The sequence below is a fragment of the Coenobita brevimanus genome, chromosome 56, assembly GCF_032717465.1.
Source record: "Coenobita brevimanus isolate Jiangsu-jjx chromosome 56, ASM3271746v2, whole genome shotgun sequence".
Taxonomy (NCBI): Eukaryota; Metazoa; Arthropoda; class Malacostraca; order Decapoda; family Coenobitidae; genus Coenobita; species Coenobita brevimanus.
The window spans coordinates 37,437,817-37,462,032 of NC_137009.1; the positions used below are offsets into that span (position 1 = coordinate 37,437,817).

At 43.3% G+C, this 24,216-nt stretch overlaps 1 protein-coding gene across 1 annotated transcript in view; it reads left to right on the forward strand.

The window, feature by feature from the left end:
* LOC145401773 (metabotropic glutamate receptor 6-like) overlaps window positions 1-22,249 on the forward strand; it is a 62,906-nt gene extending 40,657 nt beyond the window's left edge. The window contains exons 4-17 of the mRNA XM_080273952.1: window positions 1,809-1,953; window positions 2,322-2,450; window positions 3,879-4,001; window positions 5,136-5,307; window positions 6,750-6,856; window positions 8,855-9,004; window positions 10,381-10,514; window positions 12,833-12,925; window positions 15,424-15,627; window positions 16,983-17,174; window positions 17,551-17,686; window positions 19,128-19,282; window positions 20,469-20,673; window positions 22,041-22,249. Coding sequence (XP_080130078.1) covers window positions 1,809-1,953; window positions 2,322-2,450; window positions 3,879-4,001; window positions 5,136-5,307; window positions 6,750-6,856; window positions 8,855-9,004; window positions 10,381-10,514; window positions 12,833-12,925; window positions 15,424-15,627; window positions 16,983-17,174; window positions 17,551-17,686; window positions 19,128-19,282; window positions 20,469-20,673; window positions 22,041-22,249 — 2,154 coding nt within the window. The remainder of the gene's footprint in view (window positions 1-1,808; window positions 1,954-2,321; window positions 2,451-3,878; window positions 4,002-5,135; window positions 5,308-6,749; window positions 6,857-8,854; window positions 9,005-10,380; window positions 10,515-12,832; window positions 12,926-15,423; window positions 15,628-16,982; window positions 17,175-17,550; window positions 17,687-19,127; window positions 19,283-20,468; window positions 20,674-22,040) is intronic.
* Window positions 22,250-24,216: the final 1,967 nt, after the last annotated feature.

The following is a 24,216-nucleotide window of genomic DNA, read 5'->3' on the forward strand; positions in this document are numbered from 1 at the left end:
CCTTCTTTCCTTCCATCCTTCTCCCATCCGTCCTTCCTTCCTGTCCCCTGTCCTTCTTTCTTTCCTTCATTTCTTCTTGTCCCTCTTCTTTTTCTTTCCTTCCTTCCTTCCTTTCTTTTCATCATCCTTCCTTTTTTCCTTCCCTCATTCTTTTACTCTCTTCCTTCCTTTCCTCCTTCCTTCCTTGAAAATGTGAAAATAATTGAATGGTGTATGGAGAAAACGGGATATTAGAGAAAGATGATGAATGAAGGGGAGGAAGTAATGATAAGAGGAGTAATTGGAAGGTGGGGGGAGGGAGAGAGAGAGAGAGAGAGAGAGAGAGAGAGAGAGAGAGAGAGAATTAGTAAGAAGGTAGGCAGGTATATAGACAGAAACATACGTAGGTAGATAGACTGATTGGCAGATGAAAAGACTGCCAGACAGATAGATAGGTTGGCTGAGAGAGAGAGAGAGAGAGAGAGAGAGAGAGAGAGAATACACACACACACACACACACAAATACTATAACAATTAACAACAACACCATCATTCATAAAGCAATTATTTCCCCACATCGCTGGCCTGTGCTCTCCTTGTTAGTCTCGTTTATTGTCCCAGGATATCCCACACACAAAAATAAATCCAGTCTTTAATTTTACCTTTATTGATGTCATGTCTATGTGGTAAAGATGAGGAATTACTTGACAGGATTATTTTAAAGACAGGAAGTATGGTTAGGATGTTAATATACCACATTATATGATTGCCACACCACACTGCACCACACCACAGTACTTGCCATGCCACACCACACCACATCACAACGCTTACTACCATACCATACCATACATCATCACACCACACATCAAAACACTACCACACCACACCATACACCCTCACACCACACCACATCACAACACTTACTACCATTCCAAATCATACACCACCACACCACATCAAAACACTACCACACCACACCATACACCACCACACCACATCAAAACACTAGCACACCACACCATACACCACCACACCACATCAAAACACAACCACATCACAACACTTACTACCATACCACACCATACACCACCACACCACATCAAAACACTGCCATACCACACCATACACCACATCAAAACACAACCATACCACACCATACACCACCACACCACGCATCAAAACACTACACCACACCACATCACAACACTTTCTACCATACCACACCAGACATCGTCACACCACAACATTACTACCACACCACACCATACACCACCACACCACACCACATCAAAACACTACCACACCACCACACCATATCACACCACCTCTCTCCCTTCTCTTCCCTGTGATCTTCCTCCTCTTACCTCCTCAATTAAATCGCCACACACAATCTTCTCTAACCACACCCTTCGGCCTTAAATATCCCTTTTAAATACCCCCTATCTCTCTCTCTCTCTCTCTCTAGCCATCCATCCATTAATCGATCATTCTTTTTATCTATCTCTCCACCTATCTACTTCTCAATCTATCCCTCTATCTATCTGTCTAACTACTAACCTCTCTCTCTCTCTCTAGCCATTCATCCATCAATCAGTCTATTTATCTATCTATCGGCCGACCTACTGATCAGTCTATCTCCTTATATATATCTGTGTCTACTAACCTCTCTCTCTCTCTATCTATCAATCTAGCCATCCATCCTTTAATCAATCAGCCTATTTATCTATCGACCTACCTACTTATTAATCTATCCCCCCTCCTCTCTCTCTCTCTCTCTCTCTTCCCCCCCCCCCTCTCTCTCTCTCACACCCAACCCTCCTCCACAGGCCTACGAGGAACTAGAAGGCCTGCTCCTCGCCCACCACATCTGCATCGCCGTCAAGGAGAAACTGGTGAAAGACTCCGGCGTGGCGGACGAGAGCGCATACGACCTCATAGTGCAACGACTCCTGACCAAGACAAGGGCCAGAGGTGGGTCGTAGTGTGGTCGTAGATTGGGAGTACTTTGAGGGTAGATTCGTGGTAGTTTGAGGGTAGATTTGTATGTAGTTTGGTAGTCAGAAGGAGCCTACGACCTTACAGAAAAACGACTCCTGACCAAAACAAGGGCTAGAGGTGGGTCGTAGTGTGGTCGTAGATTGGGGGTACCGGTACTTTGAGGGTAGTTTGGGGGTAGACCTTCACATATCACCAATCTGGCACTAAGACCCACTGTACAACAAAGACGAGCACAGACCTTCACATATCACCACTCTGGCACTAAGAACCACTGTACAACAAAGACCAGCACAGACCTTCACATATCACCACTCTGGCACTAAGACCCACCGTACTTCCAGGCGTGATTATCTTCGGGTCTGATCAGGAGGTGGCAGGTGTAATGCGCGCCGTTCGCCGTAATAACGCTACCGGCACTTTTACGTGGATCGGTTCGGATGGATGGTCGGCGCGCACACTCGTATCCTCAGGTGAGTTACGTGGATTCTCTCTCTCCTTCTGTTTCTCTCTCTCACCTAGGCTACATCACACCCACCACCTCTGTAATTCTCTCCCTCCCTCCCCCCCCTCTCTTTCTCTCTCTCTCTCCTACATCACACCCACCACCTCTGTAATTCTCTCCCTCCCTCCTCCCCTCTCTCTCTTTCTCTCTCTCTATCTATCTATCTGTCTCATCTACAAACCCACCACCTCTGCAATTCTCTCTCTCTCTCTCTCTCTCTCTCTCTCTTTCTCCTCTGCACCTCCACACTCGTCTCTTCAGGTCAGTTTGATATGGATAGGGGTTAGTAGGAGTAGATTAGGGTTAGTTTGGGTGGATTAGGGCTACATGCAGTGACATACATACATACATACATACAGAGAGAGAGAGAGAGAGAGAGAGAGCTACATCAGATCAGACAGAAGTTAAAGGGAAAGAAGTTAAAGGTAAATGATTTAAAGGGAAGTGAGTTAAAGGGATACATACATACAGAGAGAGAGAGAGAGAGAGAATTACATACATACATACATACCGAGAGAGAGAGAGAGAGAGAGAGAGAGAGAGAGAGCTCCTGGATCAGATCGGACGGGAGTTAAAGGGCAAGAAGTTAAAGGGAAATTATTTAAAGGGATACATAGCTATACAAACACGCTGAGAGAGAGAGAGAGAGAGAGAGAGAGAGAGAGAAATACGACCCACATTTTTACTACCAAATCCAAACCTCAGCTCTCCAATGAACTAATAAAGGATACAGAGAGAGGCAAAAGTCTTGAGTGTTTATATGCCCAAGGAAGATGTCAATAAAGGATGAAAAAAGATCCCTTACTTTTGATGATACTGGATCTAGTTTGGGTTTGATGACGATGATGATGATAGTAGTAGTGATGGTGGTGGTGGTAGTCATAAAAGTAGTAGTAAATAATAATAATAATATTAATCTATCTATCTATTTTTTTCCGGACGCCTCAACCCCGTACGGGGTGGCCACAAACAAATTGCCTCCAAGTCGCCCTGTCCCCCGCCATTTCACTGACCTACTCCCAACTCACAACCCCCTCTCTCATATACCTCTCCACCCCATCCCTTCATCTCATCCCCGGCCTCCCCCTCCCTCTCCCTCCCTCACCTCACTCACATACGCTCTCCCCGCCAGTCTCCCACCCTCCATCCATACTAATACTACTACTAATACTAATAATAATGATGATGATAGTAGTACGGCAATAGAAGTATGAGCAGTTGTAGTAGCAGTAGTTCTAATAATAATAATAATGATAATAATAATAATTCTGTAATAGTAGTAGTAGTAGTAGTTGTAATACCATCGTAGTAGCAGTAAAAATAATCAATACCGTATATACCTGGCCTCTCCATCAACACCTGACCTAGCCTAATTAAGCCCAACCCACCTGCACAGGTAACGAGGCGGAAATGGAAGGAACACTATCAATCCAACCCCAAGCCAACCCAGTCACAGGCTTTGACACCTACTTCCTCAACCTCACCGTGGAAAATAACCCAAGAAATCCATGGTTTGTAGGTCAGTTATCCAGTTATCCTTAGTCTTTAACTTACCTTTATTTTTAGCCTTTATCGTGTATATGCCTTTTCTGCTTGTGCTTTCTCCCTCTTTCTGTGCTGCTTCTTTATTCCTTTATCTTTTTTCAGTTATCCAGTTATCTTTAGTCTTTATCTTACCTTTATCTTTAGCCTTTATCTTATCTTTATTGTGTATATGCCTTTTTATCTGCATGTGCTTTCTTCCTTTATCTGGGCTTCCTCCTTTATCTTTTTCTATCTCCCTTTATCTGCTTTTTATTTCTCCCATTATCTCTTTATTATCTATCCTTCCTCTTCCTTTATCTGTTATCAATGGTTCACTCTCCCTTTATCTGTTATCATTCTTATCTATGCTTCCTCTTTCTGTTTAGACTGTGTGGCTTTCATATCGTTGTAAGATCTCTGTACACACTCTCTCTCTTTCCCTCTCTCCACCCATCCATCTATCTATCCATCTATCTTTCTATGTATTCACCTATCTATCTATCTATCTTTCTATCTATCTACCTATCCATTCATCTATCTATCTGTCTTTCTATCTACCTACCTATTCATCTATCTATCTATCTACCTATCTATCCATCTATCTACCTATCTATTCATCTATCTATCCATCTATCTTTCTATCTACCTATCTATTCATCTATCTATCCATCTATCTTTCAATCTACCTATCTATTCATCTATCTATCCATCTATCTTTCAATCTACCTATCTATTCATCTATCTATCCATCTATCTTTCAATCTACCTATCTATTCATCTATCTATCCATCTATCTTTCAATCTACCTATCTATTCATCTATCTATCCATCTATCTTTCTATCTACCTATCTATTCATCTATCTATCCATCTATCTTTCAATCTACCTATCTATTCATCTATCTATCCATCTATCTTTCAATCTACCTATCTATTCATCTATCTATCTATCCACCTATCTTTCTATCTACCTATCTATCTATCACCCCTCTCACCCCAACAGAGTACTGGGAGGACCATTTCAGCTTCCGTCACCCCTACGGCTCACCCACACCTTATAACCAACACCTTCACCCCTCCACCTATCTATCTATCTATTCATCTATCTATCACTCCTCTCACCCCAACAGAGTACTGGGAGGACCACTTCGGCTGCCGTCACCCCTCCGGCTCACCCACACCCTACAACCAACACCTTCACCCCTGCACCGGAATGGAGCGTCTCACCCCGTTCAATACGCAGTTCGAAGCACAACTACAATTCGTTTCCGACGCTGTGCTGGCCTTCGGATACGCCCTGAGGTGGTGGTGGTAGTAGTAGTAGTAGTAGTAGTAGTGGTTGTGGTGGTGGTAATGGTGGTGGTGGTGGTGGTAGTAGTAGTAGCGATAGTAGTAGTAGTAGTAGTAGTAGTGGTGGTGGTGGTGGTAGTAGTAGTAGTAGTAACAGCTATAGTAGTAGAAGTAGTGGTGATGGTGGTGGTGGTAGTAGTAGTAGTAGTGGTGATAGTTGTAGTAATCCCCCCTACTCACCTAACCCCCATTTTCTTTAGCCCTCCATTTTCTCCCTCCTTCCACATCTTTTTTTTCTTTTTTCTTTTTTTCTGGATCCAAAGTCAGTAAATAAATCCTGGTGTCTTTTAAGAAACACTTTGTACGGCATGATTGAGTTTGGAATCTTCAGAAATGGGTAAGGGATAGTGAGGTGAGTTTCTTGGAAGACTGTTTGGAGGGAGACTAAAAGAAAGTGGATTTGATATTCTGTGACTTGCGATGGTGTATATAAATTGACCACGCATATACATACTTACACATACATTAACACACACACACACACACACACACATGCATAAACACCCATGTATACAGGCAAATATACATACATCACACACACACACAAATGCATTAACACTCATACATACATGGCATTATACATACATACATAAGACACACACACACACATGCATTAACACCCATATATACAGGCAAACGTAAACACATACATGACACATACACATGCATTAACACTCATACATACATGGCATTACACACACACACACACACACACACACACACACACACGCATTAACACTCATACTCCATGCCATTAAACAAATATCACACACACACACACACACACACACACACCTGTTTCTCTTCGCTGATAGCCCTGTTGTGGGATGCACCTTTTATACCATTTCACTCGAACTTGACAGACAGACAGACAAACTAAACTAAGCAGAATGCAACACACCTGACTTCCCCTCTACACAGAAATGCTGCAAGTGTATCGACAGGTGTGTGGAGGTAGGCCAGGTAGACGGCATATAGACAGATAGATAGATAGACAGATGGATAGATAGATAGACAGCTCAGATATACACCTCACTGCAATCAAACCTATCTAACTTTCCCTCCACACAGAGATGCACTGCCAGATGTGTGGAGGTAGGTCAGACAGACAGCATATAGGGATAGATAAATAAATAGATAGATAGATAGATAGAGACAGGGAGATATATACACAGATCAGACAGACAGATGAAACAGATAGCTATAAACTAACCTAACTAGAGAGAGAGAGAGAGACTAACCTATCCAACTTCCCCTCCACAAAGATATGCATAGCCAGGTGTGTGTGTGTGTGTGTGTGTGTGTGTGTGTGTGTGACAGAGAGAGAGAGAGAGAGAGAGAGAGAGAGAGAGAGAGAGAGAGAGAAACTAACCTACCTAACTTCCCCTCCTCAGAGATATGCATCGTCAGGTGTGTGGAGGTAGGCCAGGTCTCTGCCCTGAAATGACACCTGTAGACGGAGAGCAACTTCTTCACTACCTAAGAAGGGTACATTTCGTAGGTACGTGGTGTAGTATAAGTAGAAGTGGGATTATAAGTGAGGGAGCGAGTATAAGTGGGAGTATGTGAGGGTATAAGTAGGAGTATAAGTGAGAGTCAGTATAAGGAGTGTAAGTGGGGGTATAAGTGGGAGTAGAAGTGAGGGAGTCAGTATAAGTGGAAGTATAAGTGAGTATAAGTGAGGGAGCGAGTAAGTGAGGGAGCGAGGATAAGTGGGAGTACAAGTGAGGGAGTCAGTATGAGGAGGAGTATAAGTGAGGGAGTCAGTATAAGTGAGGGAGTCAGTATGAGGAGTATAAGTGAGGGAGTCAGTATGAGGAGGAGTATAAGTGAGGGAGTCAGTATGAGGAGGAGTATAAGTGAGGGAGTCAGTATGAGGAGGAGTATAAGTGAGGGAGTCAGTATGAGGAGGAGTATAAGTGAGGGAGTCAGTATGAGGAGGAGTATAAGTGAGGGAGTCAGTATGAGGAGTATAAGTGAGGGAGTCAGTATGAGGAGGAGTATAAGTGAGGGAGTCAGTATGAGGAGTATAAGTGAGGGAGTCAGTATGAGGAGAAGTATAAGTGAGGGAGAAAAAATGTGAGAGGTTATATACTACAGCCGTAATTAGGATTAGTTTAAATACCATTAGTAGTATAAGTGGAAGTATAAGTGAGGGGGTCAGTATGTGGAAGTACAAGTGGGAGCATAAGTGAGGGAGCGAGTATAAGTGGGAGTATAAGTGAGGGAGCGAGTATAAGTGGGAGTATAAGTGAAGGAGTCAGTATAAGTGGGAGTATAAGTGAGGGAGCGAGTATAAGTGGGAGTATAAGTGAAGGAGTCAGTATAAGTGGGAGTATAAGTGAGGGAGCAAGTATAAGTGGGAGTATAAGTGAAGGAGTCAGTATAAGTGGGAGTATAAGTGAAGGAGTGAGTATAAGTGGGAGTATAAGTGAGGGAGTGAGTATAGGGAGTATAAGTGGGAGTATAAGTGAGGGAGTGATTATAAGTGGGAGTATAAGTGATGGAGCGAGGATAAACGGGAGTATAAGTGAGGGAGTGAGTATAAGTGGGAGTATAGGTGAGGGAGTGAGTATAAGTGAGGGAGTTTAAGTGGAAGCATAAGTGAGGGAGCGAGTATAAGTGGGAGTATAAGTGAGGGAGCGAGTATAAGTGGGAGTAAAAGTAAGGAAGTCAGTATAAGTGGGAGTATCGAGTATAAGTGGGAGTAAAAGTAAGGGTCAGTATAAGTGGGAGTATAAGTGAGGAAGTCAGTATAAGTGGGAGTATAAGTGAGGAAGTCAGTATAAGTGGGAATATAAGTGAGGAAGTGAGTATAAGTGGGAGTATAAGTGAGGAAGTCAGTATAAGTGAGGGAGAGAGTATAAGTGAGGGAGTCAGTATGAGGAGTATAAGTGAGGGAGAATAAATATGAGAAGTTATAAGTGCCATAAGTAGGATTAGTATCACCATTAATAGTATAAGTGGGAGTATAAGTGAGGGGGTATAAGTGGGAGTATAAGTGAAGGGGTATAAGTGGGAGTATAAGTGAGGGATTATTAGTATGTGGTGTATGTGAGGCAAGTTTAGAGGTAATAAAGACATAGACATAGTAGATAGATAAACAAGATTAATGAACTGACAGAATAGACAGAGGATAAGAGACGATAGATAGATAGATGGATAGATATAGGGTGATACATAGAGGCAGACAGACATAGATGATAGATAAAAACTGATAGATAGATTAGACAGAGAAATTGGTTAGATAGATAAATAGACAGATAGATAGGGTTATGAGGCTTCAAGACGATAGATGGAGAGAGAGAGAAGATGGTGATGGCTGGAATATGTAAATGATATTGTACTGCTTAACAATATTGTACAGGTGAGAGAGAGAGAGAGAGAGAGAGAGAGAGACACACACACACACACACACACACACACACATCCAGACAGACAGACACACATAGATAAACCCAGCTGCCTCATAACTTTCCCCTACACCGCATCTTTGCAGGATTGAGTGGAGATGAATTCAGGTTCGATTCCCAAGGCGACGGTCCAGCTCGCTATAACCTCATCCACTTCAAGCAGGTGGAGGTGGACCAGTACAGGTGGATCAAGGTGGGGCAGTATGTGGAAGGGGAGCTGCAGCTGAATATGAGTGGTGAGTGGAGGACTTGTGAGGTGGAGAAGGAGGATGAGGTGAAGGATGGAGGGAGAGGTGGAGAGTAAAGGGAGAGGTGTAGGGTGGAGGGAGAGGTGGAGGGTGGAGTGAGAGGTAGAGGGTGGAGGGAGTGGTAGAAAAGGTGGAGGGAGTGGTAGAGGGTGGAGGGGGAGGTAGAGGGTGGAGGGAAAGATAGAGAAGGTGGAGGGAGAGGTAGAGGGTGGAGGGAGAGGCAGAGAAGGTGGAGGGAGAGGTAGAGGGTGGAGGGAGAGGTAGAGGGTGGAGGGAAAGATAGAGAAGGTGAAGGGAGAGGTAGAGGGTGGAGGGAGAGGCAGAGAAGGTGGAGGGAGAGGTAGAGGGTGGAGGGAGAGGTAGAGGGTGGAGGGAGAGGTAGAGAAGGTGGAGGGAGAGGTAGAGGGTGGAGGGAAAGGTACAGAAGGTGGAGGGAGAGGTGGAGGGTGGAGGGAGAGGTGGAGAGGGTGGAGGGGGAGGTAGAGGGTGGAGTGAGAGGTAGAGGGTGGAGGGAAAGATAGAGAAGGTGGAGTGGAAAAAAAGAAAAAAAAACAGTAGTAAGAATAAGACATAAAGAAAACTAGAGATGGGGAGAGAGAGAGAGAGAGAGAGAGAGAGAGAGAGAGAGAATTTAGGGAAGATGGTTTGCAAGGGCTTATCCAGGCTTTCAATAACGCGGGGGGGGGGTCTAAAACTTAAACATAATTTGGCTCAGAATTTGTTGATGGGAAGGAGGAGGCCGAGGAAGAGGTGAGATAGATAGATATACTCCTTCCACTTCAACTTGGCCTAAAATTGCTCCTTTTAATAATTAGTTGACTTCTTGTTTACGAATTGCTATCATCTTCATCATCATCATCATTATTATTATCATCACCTTCTTTATCATCATCATCACCTTCATTAATCATCAGTCATCATCTTCATCATCATCATTACCATCATCTTCTCCTTCATCATCATCATCATCATCTTCTCTTTCTTCTTCTTCATCACCATCTTCATCTTCTCCTCGTTCATCATCACCATTATCATCATCATCTCCATCAATCAGCAGTCATTATTACCATCATCATTACCATCACCACTATCATCATCATCTTCTCCATCATCATCAGGTTCATCATTACAGTATTATTATTTTGTATTACCATCATCATATTCACCTCGCGTCTGCTTCTCCTCTTTCCCTCTCTTCATCCCCTCTCCATCTCTCTCTCTCACACCCTCCCTCTCTCTCTCCACATCCCTTCCCCTCTCTCCCACACTTTCCCCCTCTTCATCCGTCCCCCACCACTCTCCCAGTCACTCTCTTCCTCCCCCATCTCACTCACTTCCTCACTCACTCTCTCTCTTTCTCACAGCCCTGCAGTTTCACGGGGGACTATCCACGCCTCCTGCCTCGGTGTGCTCCCTGCCTTGCTCTCCCGGACAAGCTAGACAGACGGTTGAAGGAGAGAGCTGTTGTTGGCACTGCTATTCCTGTACGGCCTACCAGGTGAGATAGATAGATAGACAGATAGATAGATAGATAGACAGACGGACAAGCGAGACAGATGGTTGAAGGAGAGAGATGTTGGCACTGCTACTCCTCCACGGCTTACCAGGCGAGACAGATTGATAGATATATAGATAGATGGACTGGTAGATAGATAAACAGATAGATAGACGGACAAGATAGACAGACGGTTGAAGGAGAAAGCTGTTGTTGGCACTGCTACTCCTGCACGGCCTACCAGGTGAGACAGATAGATAGATAGATAGATGGACTGGTTGACAGATAGATGGAGTTATATAAATGGACTGGTAGATAGATAAACAGATAGATAGTCGGACAAGCTAGACAGACGGTTGAAGGAGAAAGCTGTTGTTGGCACTGCTATTCCTGTACGGCCTACCAGTTGATAGACAGATAGATAGATAGATGGATAGATTGAGTTATATAAATGGACTGGTAGACAGATAGATTGATAGATAGATGGATGGAAGGACTGGTAGATAGATAGAGGGTCAGATGGATGGATGGATAGACAGACAGATAGATAAATAGATGGACTGGTAGATAGATAGATGGATGGATAGATGGATTAGTAGATAGATATAAGGATAAATCGATAGATGGACTGGTAGACAGATAGATGGATGGACTGGTAGATAGATAAATGAATGGACTGGTAGATAGATAGATGGATGGACTGGTAGATAGATAGATGGATGGACTGGTATAGATAGATGGATGGACTGGTAGATAGATAGAAGGATAAATCGATAGATGGACTGGTAGATAGATAAATGGATAGATGGATGGACTGGTAGATAGACAGAAGGATAAATCGATAGATGGACTGGTAGATAGATAAATGGATAGATGGATGGACTGGTAGATAGACAGATGGATGGACTGGTAGATAGATAAAAGGATAAATCGATAGACGGACTGGTAGATAGATAGATGGATAGACAGACAAAGGGTGTATAATCTTGCTACCGGCACCGCTACAACCGTACTGTTTACCAGGTGGGTGATAGATAGATAGATGGATAGATAGAGATGTACTGGTAGAGAGAGAGAGAGAGAGAGGACCTTTTGACCGCAATCAGTCTTAATAGAAAAACTTTATCCCTCTTCATAAAAGTCAAGGACAATAGTGATGATGATGAGGGGGGAGAGGGAGGCCGAGGATGAGAAGGAGGGATGGAGTGGGGAGGTATGTGAGAGAAGGAGGGATGGAGTGGGGAGGTATGTGAGAGAAGGAGGGATGGAGTGGAGAGGTATATGAAAGAGGGAGATGTGAGCTGGCGAGAGGGAGGGGGAGGCCGAGGATGAGAAGGAGGGATGGATTACACAGGATTACACAGGAAAGCAAACAGCAACAGACCTTATGGTCCTTTCGAGGCTGCTTGTTAGAGAAAACTATGACTAGAAGATCTAACTCTACATGTTGAAGGACAAGGAGAGTAAAGCACGAAGGCTCCCCCCACCACCAAACCCTCCAGGAAAAAGTGAGAAAAACCACCATGCAGCATGGAAAAACTGACATGGAAATTATATAGGAAACACTGGAAAGGAAAAGCCACATTCTATAATACTTTATCTATAAGCTACCCGATAGAGTAACCTGAAAGAGAAAGTAAACAAATAAAATAATAGTTACGGCATGACATTATAAACCGGTACATTGAGTTAATGGGAAGTCTGTGGACATAACGTGGAAGCTACACACTGCACAGTGTGGATGTTTAGGGGTGGTGCAGCAGCCTTGCCTGGTATGTGAGAGAGAGGGAGGGATGGAGTGGAAAGGTATATGAGAGAGGGAGGTGCGAGCTGGGTGGAGGGGAGGAGGAGAAAGTGGATGTGATGGAGGGATGGAGTGGAAAGACATATGACAGGGGGGGGGGTGAGTTGGGCGGAAGGTGGAGGGAGAAGAGGAAGACCAAGGATGAGATGGAGGGATGGAGTGAGGAGGTATATGAGAGAGGGGGGTGTGAGTTGGGGAGAGGGGAGGGAAATGGCAGGGGACAGGGCGACATGGAGACGATTTGTTTGTGGTCACCCCTTGCGGAATAAAGGCGTCCGGCTATAGATAAACAGACAGATAGACAGATGATGATGATGATAGTGTTTCAATATCAAGAAGAGCAAAAGCAACAGTATCATAAATGTAATTACATGAACAGTAGTAACGTGATAGAATAATAATGATGCTCACCATAATAATAATAATAATAATAATAATAACAATAATAATAATAATAATAATAACAATAATAATACCGGTAATAATAATAATAATAATAATCTTTTTTCTTTCACAGGTGGTAAACAAAGATGACCCAACCCAATGCATTACCTGTAAATGGGGTACTCTCCCTAACCCCACCCACACCGCCTGCACGCCCATCCCGGAGGTGAGAGAGAGAGAGAGAGAGAAAAACAGACTGTAAGCAGGTGGATGAATATATGAATGAATGATTGGATGTATGGGTGGATAAACTAACAGAGAGAGAGAGAGAGAGAGAGAGAGAGAGAGGGGGCAAATAGTGCACAGGTAAATAAATATATGAATGAATGAAATAAATGAATGAATGAATGGATGGAAGGATGAATGGACAGATGGATGGATAAGTGGATGGATGGATGGACGGACAGATATATATATATATATATATATATATATATATATATATATATATATATATATATATACAGAGAGAGAGTGGATGTGAAAAACGAAAAGAATTATTACTATATTTCTTTATTTCTCACATCAATAGTATGTATACGTTTTTCTTTCATTCTATCCTATAAAATTTCTCTGACACCTTCTCTGAATTTCGCAGTATTCCTTCTCACTTTTTCCTGCCAGTCTGGGGCTTAGGGTTTGCTGTTTCCTTCCTTCTCTCATTTTTTTTCCTTCCTCTCTCTCTCTCTCTCCCTCTTTCACTCCCCCTTCCCCTTCTCCCTCCCTGTTTTCCTCTCTCTCTCTCCTTCCTTTCTCCGTACTTTCATTTCTCTCCCTCCTCTCTCTCTTCTTTCTGCCTCTCTTCCTCTCCTTTTCACCCTCCTCTCTCTCTCTCTCTCACACACACACACACACACACACACACACACACACACACACACACACACACACACACACGCACATCCCGGTGACTAATGGTGTGCGATTGAAGCTTTGATATTCACCTTCCTTGATATTGCTTCTCTCTCTCTCTCTCTCTCTCTCTCTCTCAAACACTCCTTCCATCTCCCCCTATCTCTATGTCACTTTCCCTCTCTTTTTCCCTCTTTCCTCCACCCTCTCTCTCTCTCTCTCTCTCTCTCTCCTTACATCTCTCCTTCCCTTCATGTCTCTCACTCTTCTTTCCTGCTCTCTTCCTCTAACCTCCGCCTCCTCTCCTCTCCTCTCTCTCCCCCACTCTCCTTTCATCTCTCCTTCTTCCTCCACCCTCCCTCCCTCTCTCTCTCTTCCTCTCCCCTTACACTCCCCCCCGTCTCTCTTTTCTCCACCTCTCTCCCTCTTTCTCTCTTCCTCTCCCCTTACATCCCTCTCTCACTCCCCCCCTCTCTCTCTCTTTCTTTCTTCCACCCTCCCTCTCTCTCTCTCTTCCTCTCCCTTTACATCCCTCTCTCACTCCCCCCCTCTCTCTTTCTTTCTTCCACCCTCCCTCTCTCTCTCTTTCTTTCTACCCTCCCTCTCTCTCTTCCTCTCCCTTTCCATTTCTCTCTCTCTCTCTCTCTCTCTCTCTCTCTCTCTCTCCAAAAGACTATATTCACCGACACTCTTAAGAAAAATAAAGATAATAGCAACGCTTCTCTCGAGACAAGTTTCTTTTTCACTTTCACTCTCCTTCTTTCGTCAATTCTTCTTTATCTTCCTTTCGTCAATTCTTCTTCTTCTTCCTTTCGTCCATTCTTCCTGTTCTTCTCCTTCTCCTTTCGTCCACACTTCTTTTTTCGTCCATTCTTCTTTTTATTATTCTCTTTCGTCCACTCTTCTTCTTTCGTCCACTTCTTCTTCTTCCTTTCGTCCATTCTTCTTCTCCTTCTCCTTCCTTCGTCCACTCTTCTTCTTCTCTTCCTTTCGTCCATTCTTCTTCTTCCTTCGTCCACTCTTCTTCCTTTCGTCCACTTTTCTTTTTCTTCTTCTTCCTTTCTTCTCTCTTCCTTTCGTCCATTCTTCTTCCTTTCGCCCATTCTTACAGATTTCTTTCCTCTACCAGGTATTTATTCGTCCTGGTTCTTGATTAGGCAACCCTCTTCATCATCATCACTTCTATCTTTTCTTAATTCACATTTTTCTCCTTCATTTCCACCTCCTTGTGATGACCCAACTGAAACCTAACAAATTAATCACTGGTCTGGCCGGGACTTGAACTCAGACCCTCACGCTTCACAGGCGCGCACGTTACCACTGAGCCAAAGAGACGATCCGCGCTTTGCCTCTACGGAACGCGGTCTTTTATACACCTCATTACATCACTCTTTTCTCCTCCTGGTGATTAATTTGGTCAGTTTCGAACACACGTGCGTAGCTACCTCTCTTCTTTGATCTTTTTTTTATTCATCCCTAATTCCCTCTTCCTCCCACAGGTATTCATTCGTCGAGACTCCTGGTGAACTAAAGGAGCCAAATATTCGTCTCTATGTATCAGTCATTCTATTTTCGTCTCCACATCAATACTCTCCCCTTTTCTATTTTTTTTTTTTCATTTTCGTCTCTCTTTCATCCATCTCTCATCCCCCCACAGGTATATATACATTCGTCCTAACTCCTGGTGGGCCATAGGAGCCAAATTTTCGTCCCTAACAGTCATTCTATTTTCGTCTCTTCATCAATACTCTCTCTTTTTCTAACTTTTTTTCATTTTCGTCTTTCTTTTATCCATCTCTCTTCCCCCCACAGGTGTTCATTCGTCCTAACTCCTGGTGGGCCATAGGAGCCATGATATTCTCGTCCCTCGGTCTCGTCATAACAAGCTTGGTCGTCCTCGTCTTTATTCGACACCATTCGACTCCCGTTGTTAGGGCGTCTGGCAGGGAGCTGTCTTATGTCTTGCTGTCTGGCATCTTCCTCTGCTACGCTATGACGTTTGTGTTCGTCTTGAAGGTGGGTGATAGATGGATAGATTGATAGACAGACAGACAGATAGATGCACAGGCTGACAGACAGATACAGATAAAATACAGAAGATAAACACAGAGTTGTCTTATGTGTTGCTGTCTCTTTCTCTGCTACGCTATGGCGTTTGTGTTCGTCTTGAAGGTGGGTGATAGATGGATAGATAGACAGATAGTTAAATAGACAGAAATATATATAAACAAAAACAGTTGTCTGATGTCCTGCTGTCTGGCATCTTCCTCTGCTATGCTACGGCGTTTGTGTTCGTCTTGAAGGTGGGTGATAGACGGATAGATAGACAGACAGACAGAGAAAACAGATGCATAGACAGATATATAAACAAAGAGAAAGTGCTGTCTTATGTCCTGCTGTTTTTTGTTCGTCTTGAAGGTGGGTGATAGATAGACAGATAGATAGACATAGATAAAAGATGAATTGATAGATAAATATAGAAAAAGAGTTGTCTTATGTCCTGCTGTCTGACATCTTCCTCTGCTGTGTTCATCCTAAAGGTGAGTGATAGATAGATAGTTACGATGACTGAGATAGATAGATAAACTGATAGACAGGTAGATAGATAAACACGATTTGTCTTCTGTGCTGCTATCTGGCATCTTTCTCTGCTGTGCTATGACTCGTCTTGAGGGTGATAGATAAACAGACAGATAGACAGGCTAGATAGATATATATACAATGTGACGTGTTTCTTTTCTTCAAGGTGGGTGACAGACACAGTAGATCTATGAAGACTGTATATATGTGTATGGAGAGAGAGAGAGAGAGAGAGAGAGAGAGACCTGGTTATCCCAAAGGGGTAAATATGATCCCGATATTATATAAAAGAGAAATTGGTATCTGAAAATGAGAGAGAGAGAGAGAGAGAGAGAGAGAGAGAGAGAGAGAGAGAGAGAGAGAGAGTCAACCCAGAACACCCAGAGTTGATGCAGGGGTAGCACCTTTTCCTGCGCGATTTATTTTGCTTATTATACGTCACTCAACTCTCCTGCATTGCTTACGTCATTCTAACATCGCCAAAATCTACATAAGCTACAAAAGGATATTAACCAGCCGAAAAATAAATCGCTGGGGAAAAGGTGTTAAGGAGGCTCCCTAACATTTCTGCTCTAGCAATTTATTTTTTGATATGGGGGGGTTAATATCCTTTTGTCTTATATTCATGCAGAGTATGGCAATATTAGAGGAATTTATATAACACTGAATAGGACAGTAAAGTGTAATAAACAAAATAATAATAATAATAATAATAATAATAACAATAATAATAAAAACAATGAATAAAAATCTCAATTATTCTTTTTTTCCTCTCCCTCCTCATCCTGCAGCCCACAGCGTTCGTATGCGGCGTGCAGAGGTTTGGTCTTGGCTTCTGCTTCGCCGTGGTCTATAGCGCCCTACTGACCAAGACCAACCGCATAGCACGTATCTTTAATGCTGGGAAACGAACAGCTAAAAGACCTTCGTTTATATCACCACGCTCCCAGCTCTGTCTGTGCTTCTGTGCTGTGGCTGTGCAGGTGGGTGTAGGTAGGGGTTAGGTGGGTGTGTCGGTGGGGGTTAGGTGGGTGTGTAAGTGGAGGTATGGGTGGGGGATATGTGGATATAGATGGAGTGTGAGTAGGCCTATGTACTGGTGGGAAAAAGATAAGAAATTTACATGTCTAGCTGTGTGTGTGTGTGTGTGTGTGTGTGTGTGTGTGTGTGTGTGTGTGTGTGTGTGTGTGTGTGTGTGTGTGTGTGTGTGTGTGGCATTTCACTGTCATGTAGATTCAGATGTGATGTTGTGGTGTTGATATTTGGTGTGGTATTAACGTGACCATATGGTTCCTAACAAAACCTGGTATTAAAATGATTGTGGTGTATGGTGCCTAACATAACCCTGGTATTATGCAGGTTGTGGTGAGTGGCGTGTGGTGTGTGGTGAGGCCCCCCAAGGCAGTTCACCACTACATCCAGCGAGAGGACAATTTTCTCGTTTGTGAAGCCTCTATCAATGCATCTTACATGATCGCCTTTGCATACCCTATAGGTGAGTATGTATTAAGTATTACTGTACAGGTATAACTAGGACTGAGTATGTGTAGTCTGAATAGGAATGTGTTTGTATATTCTGCTGTTTAGTATGGGTATATTTAGGATTGATAGTTCGCATACTACAGATAATTATGTGTAGGTAGGTGGGTGTGTATATTCCAGTGAAGAGTATTTGTCATATTGTAAGTCTGCAGTGTCTTTTCTGGTACCTATTCTTCCTTCCTTCCCTCCCTCTCTCCCTCCCATCTAACTCATCTAAACCCCCTCCACTATCCCACTTTCTGCCACCAACGTCAGCCATCCTTACCACCTACCTAACCACCTTCCTTACCTACTGAAATTCTATTACCTCTCCCTCTCACCCACCTGCCTTCCAGTCACCCACCTACTTCCCATCTAACTACCCACCTAAACCAGCCTTAACCCCTCCTTTTTCAACTAGCTAGGCTTCTCCACCTACCTACCCACTGAATCCTACTACTTCCACCCACCTAACCCACCTTCTCGCCCCCAGGCCTCATCACCACTAGGCCTCTCCACCCACCTACCCACTGAACCCTACTACTTCCACCCACCTAACTTACCTTCTCCCACCCAGGCGTCATCGCCACCCACCTAACCACTGAATCCTACTACTTCTACCCACCTTCTCCCACCCAGGCCTCATCACCACTAGGTCTCTCCACCCACCTACCCACTGATTCCTACTACTTTTACCCACCTAACCCACCTTCTCGCCCCCACGCCTCATCACCACTAGGCCTCTCCATCCACCTACCCACTGAATCCTACCACTTCTACCCACCTTCTCCCACCCAGGCTTGATCACCACCCACTTACCCACTGAATCCTACGACTTCTGCCACCTAACCCACCTTCTCCCACCCAGGTCTGTCCACCCATCTACCCACTGAATCCCACTTCATCCACCCACCTACCCACTCAAGCCTACTACTTCCACCCACCTAACCTACCTTCTCCCACCCAGGCCTGTCCACCCACCTACCCACTGAATCCCACTACATCCACCCACCTACCCACTGAACCCTACTACTTCCACCCACCTAACCCATCTTCTCGTCCCCAGGCCTCATCACCACCCGCCTACCCACTGAACCCTACTACTTCCACCCACCTAACCCACCTTCTCCCCCCCAGGCCTCATCACCATCCACCTACCCACTGAATCCCACTACTTCCACCCACCTAACCCACCTTCTCGTCCCCAGGCCTCATCACCATCCACCTACCCACTGAATCCCACTACTTCCACCCACCTAACCCACCTTCTCCCACCCAGGCCTCTCCACCCACCTAACCCACTTTCTCCCACCCAGGCCTGTCCACCCACCTACCCACTGAATCCCACTACATCCACCCACCTACCCACTGAACCCTACTACTTCCACCCACCTAACCCACCTTCTCCCCCCCAGGCCTCATCACCACGTGCACCATATACGCTGTCCTCACGCGCAAGATACCTGAGGCCTTTAATGAAAGTCGCCACATAGGTGTAACGATGTACACCACCTGCATCATCTGGCTGGCATTCGTCCCCATCTACTTCTCTACTGCTAATAATGTGGAGGTGGGTAGATGGGGGTAGATGAGTGGTAGATAGGTGTGTAGTGTAGGTGGGTAGGTGAGTGATTGGTAGGTGTGTAGTGTAAGTAGGAATGTAGGTGGGTAAATGAGTGGTTGGTAGGTGTGTAGTGACTGTAGGTATGTAGGTGGGTGGATGAGTGGTAGATAGGTGAGTAGTGTAGCTAGGTATGTAGGTGGGTACATGAGTGGTAAGGTAGGTAAGTAGGAGGAAGGTAGGTGAGTAGTGTAGGTAGGTATGTAGGTTGGGGTAGGTGGGTAGATGAGTGGTAGGTAAGTAGGAGGAAGGTAGGTGAGTAGCGTAGGTACTGTAGGTATGTAAGTGGGGGTAGGTGCGTAGATAAGTGGTAGGTATGTAGGAGGAGGGTAAGTCAGCAGTGTAGGTGGGTATGTAAGTAAGGTCAGGTGTGTGGGTGGGGGATAAATGGCTGTCAGTACGGGTGAGAGTCGGTGGGTGGGAAGGTGGGTGGGTGTTGGTGGGGGTAGGTTTGTGGGGGCGGGGGGAGTACGTGAATGGCAGGTGGGTATATGAGTAGTAGGTGAGTAGGAGGCAGATGAGTGAGTACAGGAGAGGTAGATAAGTGGTAGTAGGTGGGTAGATGGTAGGTGGGAGCTTAGAAAAACAGCCTATTTTACCCACTATCATTTTTCTATTACCTATTTCAACTACATGGGTGGGTAGGTGGGATTTAGGTGGGAGGTAGGTGGGGGTAGAGACAATTGCAACTTTTAGCAGGAACAGAAATTGGCTTTAGAGAAATAATCGGTTTAACCAGTCCTTTGCGATTATTTCCTGTTATTTTTGCTAAGTGGTGATTAAGTGGGGGAAACGTGGGATGGATTTAGATTATTTAGCAAGGACTGAGAAATATATTAAGTGAAGGTAGTGTTGAGAATAGGGATACAGAACTGAAATTAGATATCAGACTGGAGAATTAAAATGAAAGATTGCTTGTTACTGGAATTTCTCTCTCACACACACACACATCAACCTTCCTTCTCTCCCTCAATCTCCATCTTTCTCCACCACAGCTCGCATCATCAACCCCCTCTCTCTCCACACACACACACACACACACACACACACACACAAGCCTCCTCCTCTCCCTCATACACACACACACACCAAAACCATCCATGTCCTCCTCAATCTCCACCTCTCTCCACCACAGCTACGCATCACCACCACCTGCGTCACCGTCTCCCTCTCCGCCACCGTCGCCCTAGTGTGCCTCTTCACCCCAAAGCTATACATCCTTCTGCTGCATCCGGAAAGAAACGTAAGAATATCGATGATGCCAACGCAAAAATACTCGACCATCAAAAGTAGTGTTTCCGTATCGTCGCAAAGAGTTGATTCAGGGACGCAGAGTGAAGGTGAGTTGATGGATGGATGGATGGATGGGTGGATGGATAGATGGGTGGATGGATGGATAGATAGACAAATGGATCGATGGAGGATGGAAGGATGGATATGTAGACAGGCTACCCGGTATAGGTAGATAGATGGATTAATAGAAGGGTGGATGGATAGACGAATGGATGGGCACATAGATGGATGGACAGACAGACAAATGGATGAATGGATAGACAAATGGATGGGCGGACGGACGGACAGATAGATGGATGGACTGACAGACAAAAGGATGGATGGATGGATGGATAGACAGATAAAGATACATACATATACATACGAGTACATACATAGATGGATGGATGGATAGACAAAGATACATACATATACATACGAGTACATACATACATGGATGGATGGATGGATAGTGCAGACAGACAGATAGGTTTATAAGAGATGATAAGGCATAATTAGATAGTACAGATGATAATACTGTAGACAGATAGATAGACAGACATACATGCACAGATACAAGCATATAAATAGACAGATATAGACAGACAGAGTACAGCAGACATCAACAGACTGAGACATTCGATTTAGAGAGAGAGAGAGAGAGAGAGAGAGCTATATCTTTACGTAAATTATGAACGTATCCTATATATAAAATTTCTTATACTGTATATGGTAGCTAACAGTAATAACAACAATTTTCTGTGGTAAAAAAGCATTCACTGCAAATTAATTAAAAATACAACCACATTTACTTCTTTAATAAATACGGTAACATTTAATCTGTTAATATTTTCAGGTATTTCACTGGAATCTTTATGTACAGTAAATCAAAAGCAATACTAATATTTTTCTTTATTTTTCTCCCTTCCTTCCTTTCCTTCTTTTATCCTCTCTTCCTTCCTTTATTTCTCTCTTCCTTTTTTATCTTTCTCTTCCACTTTTATTCTTTTTTATTCCCATATATACCTCCTTTACCTACTTTCTCTCTCTCTCTCCCCCCAACTTTCCTCTTGACTACCTCTCCACCCAACCAACTTTCTACAATCCATTCCCTTTTCTCCAACTCTTCCTTCCTCCTCCCTCTGTCAATCCTACCAACTTTCCCACCAATCTCCCAACTTACTTACCTCTGCCCCCACCCCCGTCTCTCTCTCTCTCTCTCTCCCTCCACTACCAACCATCCTACTACCTACTTTCTCTTACCTCTCTCACTCTGTCTCTCCTACTAACCTTTCTACTACGTACTTTCTAACCTCTCTCTCTCTCTTTCTCACACACACACACACACACACACACACACACACACACTACTACCAACCTTTCTACTACGGTACCTATTTTCTTACCTCCCCCCCCCTCTCTCTCTCTCAAACAGTGGTATTTCCCCTCGACTACCAGCTCCACGAGAGGATTAGATCCAGAACAACGAGAGCCAAGCTTTCCATTTGCACCCAAACTTGTACCCCCACCCACTGCACCCTCCCAGACCACACCTGTTCCCCCTCCCTCACCCTCGACCCCTCCAAACCCCCCCTCCACCTCTCCAACGGCCCCCTGCAGGATGTGCTCGATGTACAGCTGTAGTACGTAGATATGTACACCTCTAGAAGCATAAGTAGTGGTTCTATGGCATGATTACAATTATTTATAGTTATGTGAAGCCTTTAACATTACCGGTATCTTTCGATAATGTAGTACATGTACTTGGATGCGTACACCTCAAGAAGCAAGTGAAGTAATCCTATGACATGATTACATTTAGCTGTGGGTAGAATTACTGAACTACATAACTTTTTTCCAAGTGAAGAATGAACTGTACAACAAGTGTCTGATGTACAGCTCTAGTACAGTACACGCACCTCATCGCTATAGCGGGGACGACCTGTACTTATATGGGTACTTAATGTGTACACACCTTTATATGCATGGGAAGGGAGAGCATAGCAAGACTACATTCATCTCTAATTAGTACTTTTAGTTACACTGACGACGAATGCTGAGTTGATTACAAGATGTGCCAAATGTACTGCTGTAGTACATGGACCTGTGCTTCTGTACTGTACCTTTATTACCGTACAGGTGCTAAGTGACATTATTACCCATATCAGGTGAATATTTATTGATTTAAATGTACATACTTTAACTTTATCACTGTACAGATTTAGGCTAAAGTGATTTTATTACCCATATCAGGTGAGTATTTATTGATTTAAGTGTACATACTTTATTTAACTTTATTATCGAACAGATCTAAAGTGTCGTTATTACTCACATCACCTGAATATGTAATTATTGATTAGTACATATTTATCTTTATTACAGTACATATGCTAAGTGACATTATTACCCATATCAGGTGAATATTTATTGATTTAAGTGCTTTTATTTACTTCATTACTGCAAAGATTTTAAGCGACATTAACAATTCTTTACGGTATCAGATTAATATTTATTGATTTAGATGTACATACCTTTATTTACCTGTGTTAGTGCAGATTTTAAGTAACATTATTAGCCATATCAGATTAATATTTTAAATGTACAAACTTTTCTTGTTAATTACCGCACTGATTTTCATGACTATAAATCTACAAATCTCATCAAATACATATCCCTATGATATATAAGTTTCCCCTTGTATAATCTATTGCAATTTCTTTTTTTACCCACCATACTGTACACGCTAAACACAGGACAAGAAATATAGCAAAAATTAAACAAAAATACATCAAAAATTCGTATCACGCAGCCACCAAATAATGTCATACAACTTAATTTATTCCGTAATTTATTTTTAGATACACCGGTAGCAACACTGTAAATAATCTAGTGTATTATACAGCAAAAAGCTTTATGTATTTTTAAGGCTGAGTTGTAAATAATGGATTTGAAATGATATGCAACTTTCCTAAGGCATATGGTGGGAACTGAGTCTTGCCGGGAAAGAGAAAAAGGATAACTGAAGCGCAAAGGAAAATGATGATAATAAAAGTAATAATAATAATAATAATAATAATAATACGGTAGTTATCGGTATAAGCTATATGTCCAAAATATAGATTAACGGAGAGGTTTCGGATTTTTTAAAAGGTCTTCCACAGGCTGAATAAAAACCATCTGGAAGTAGCAGAAAAAAAAAAAAAATGTACTGGAAGGATCACTGGGCTGTAAACTGTAAATATTGCCAATTGTAAATAATTCCTGAGCCCCGTGACGTCACACTGAGCCCTGCGTGACGTCACCTGGTTCAGTAGCAAGGACTCAGTGTCCGGAAACTAATTATAACCACTTGATAAAAATAAGAATCGAGAAAGGTCATGCTTTATCAATTTATGAGGTGTAAATAAATAAATAAAGACAGTAACTGGGTTTTTGTATATATGGAGATAAAACTGCAAGTACTCAATTTATGAAAGGTTTATATGAGATAAAACGTTTATATACGGTAAGAGATAAAACTATGTAACCTATCTAATGTATGAAATGTGTTTGCATCTAGAAATTAAGCATGTTTTGAAAATTCGCAAATGAGAGAATATTCAAGATTTTCT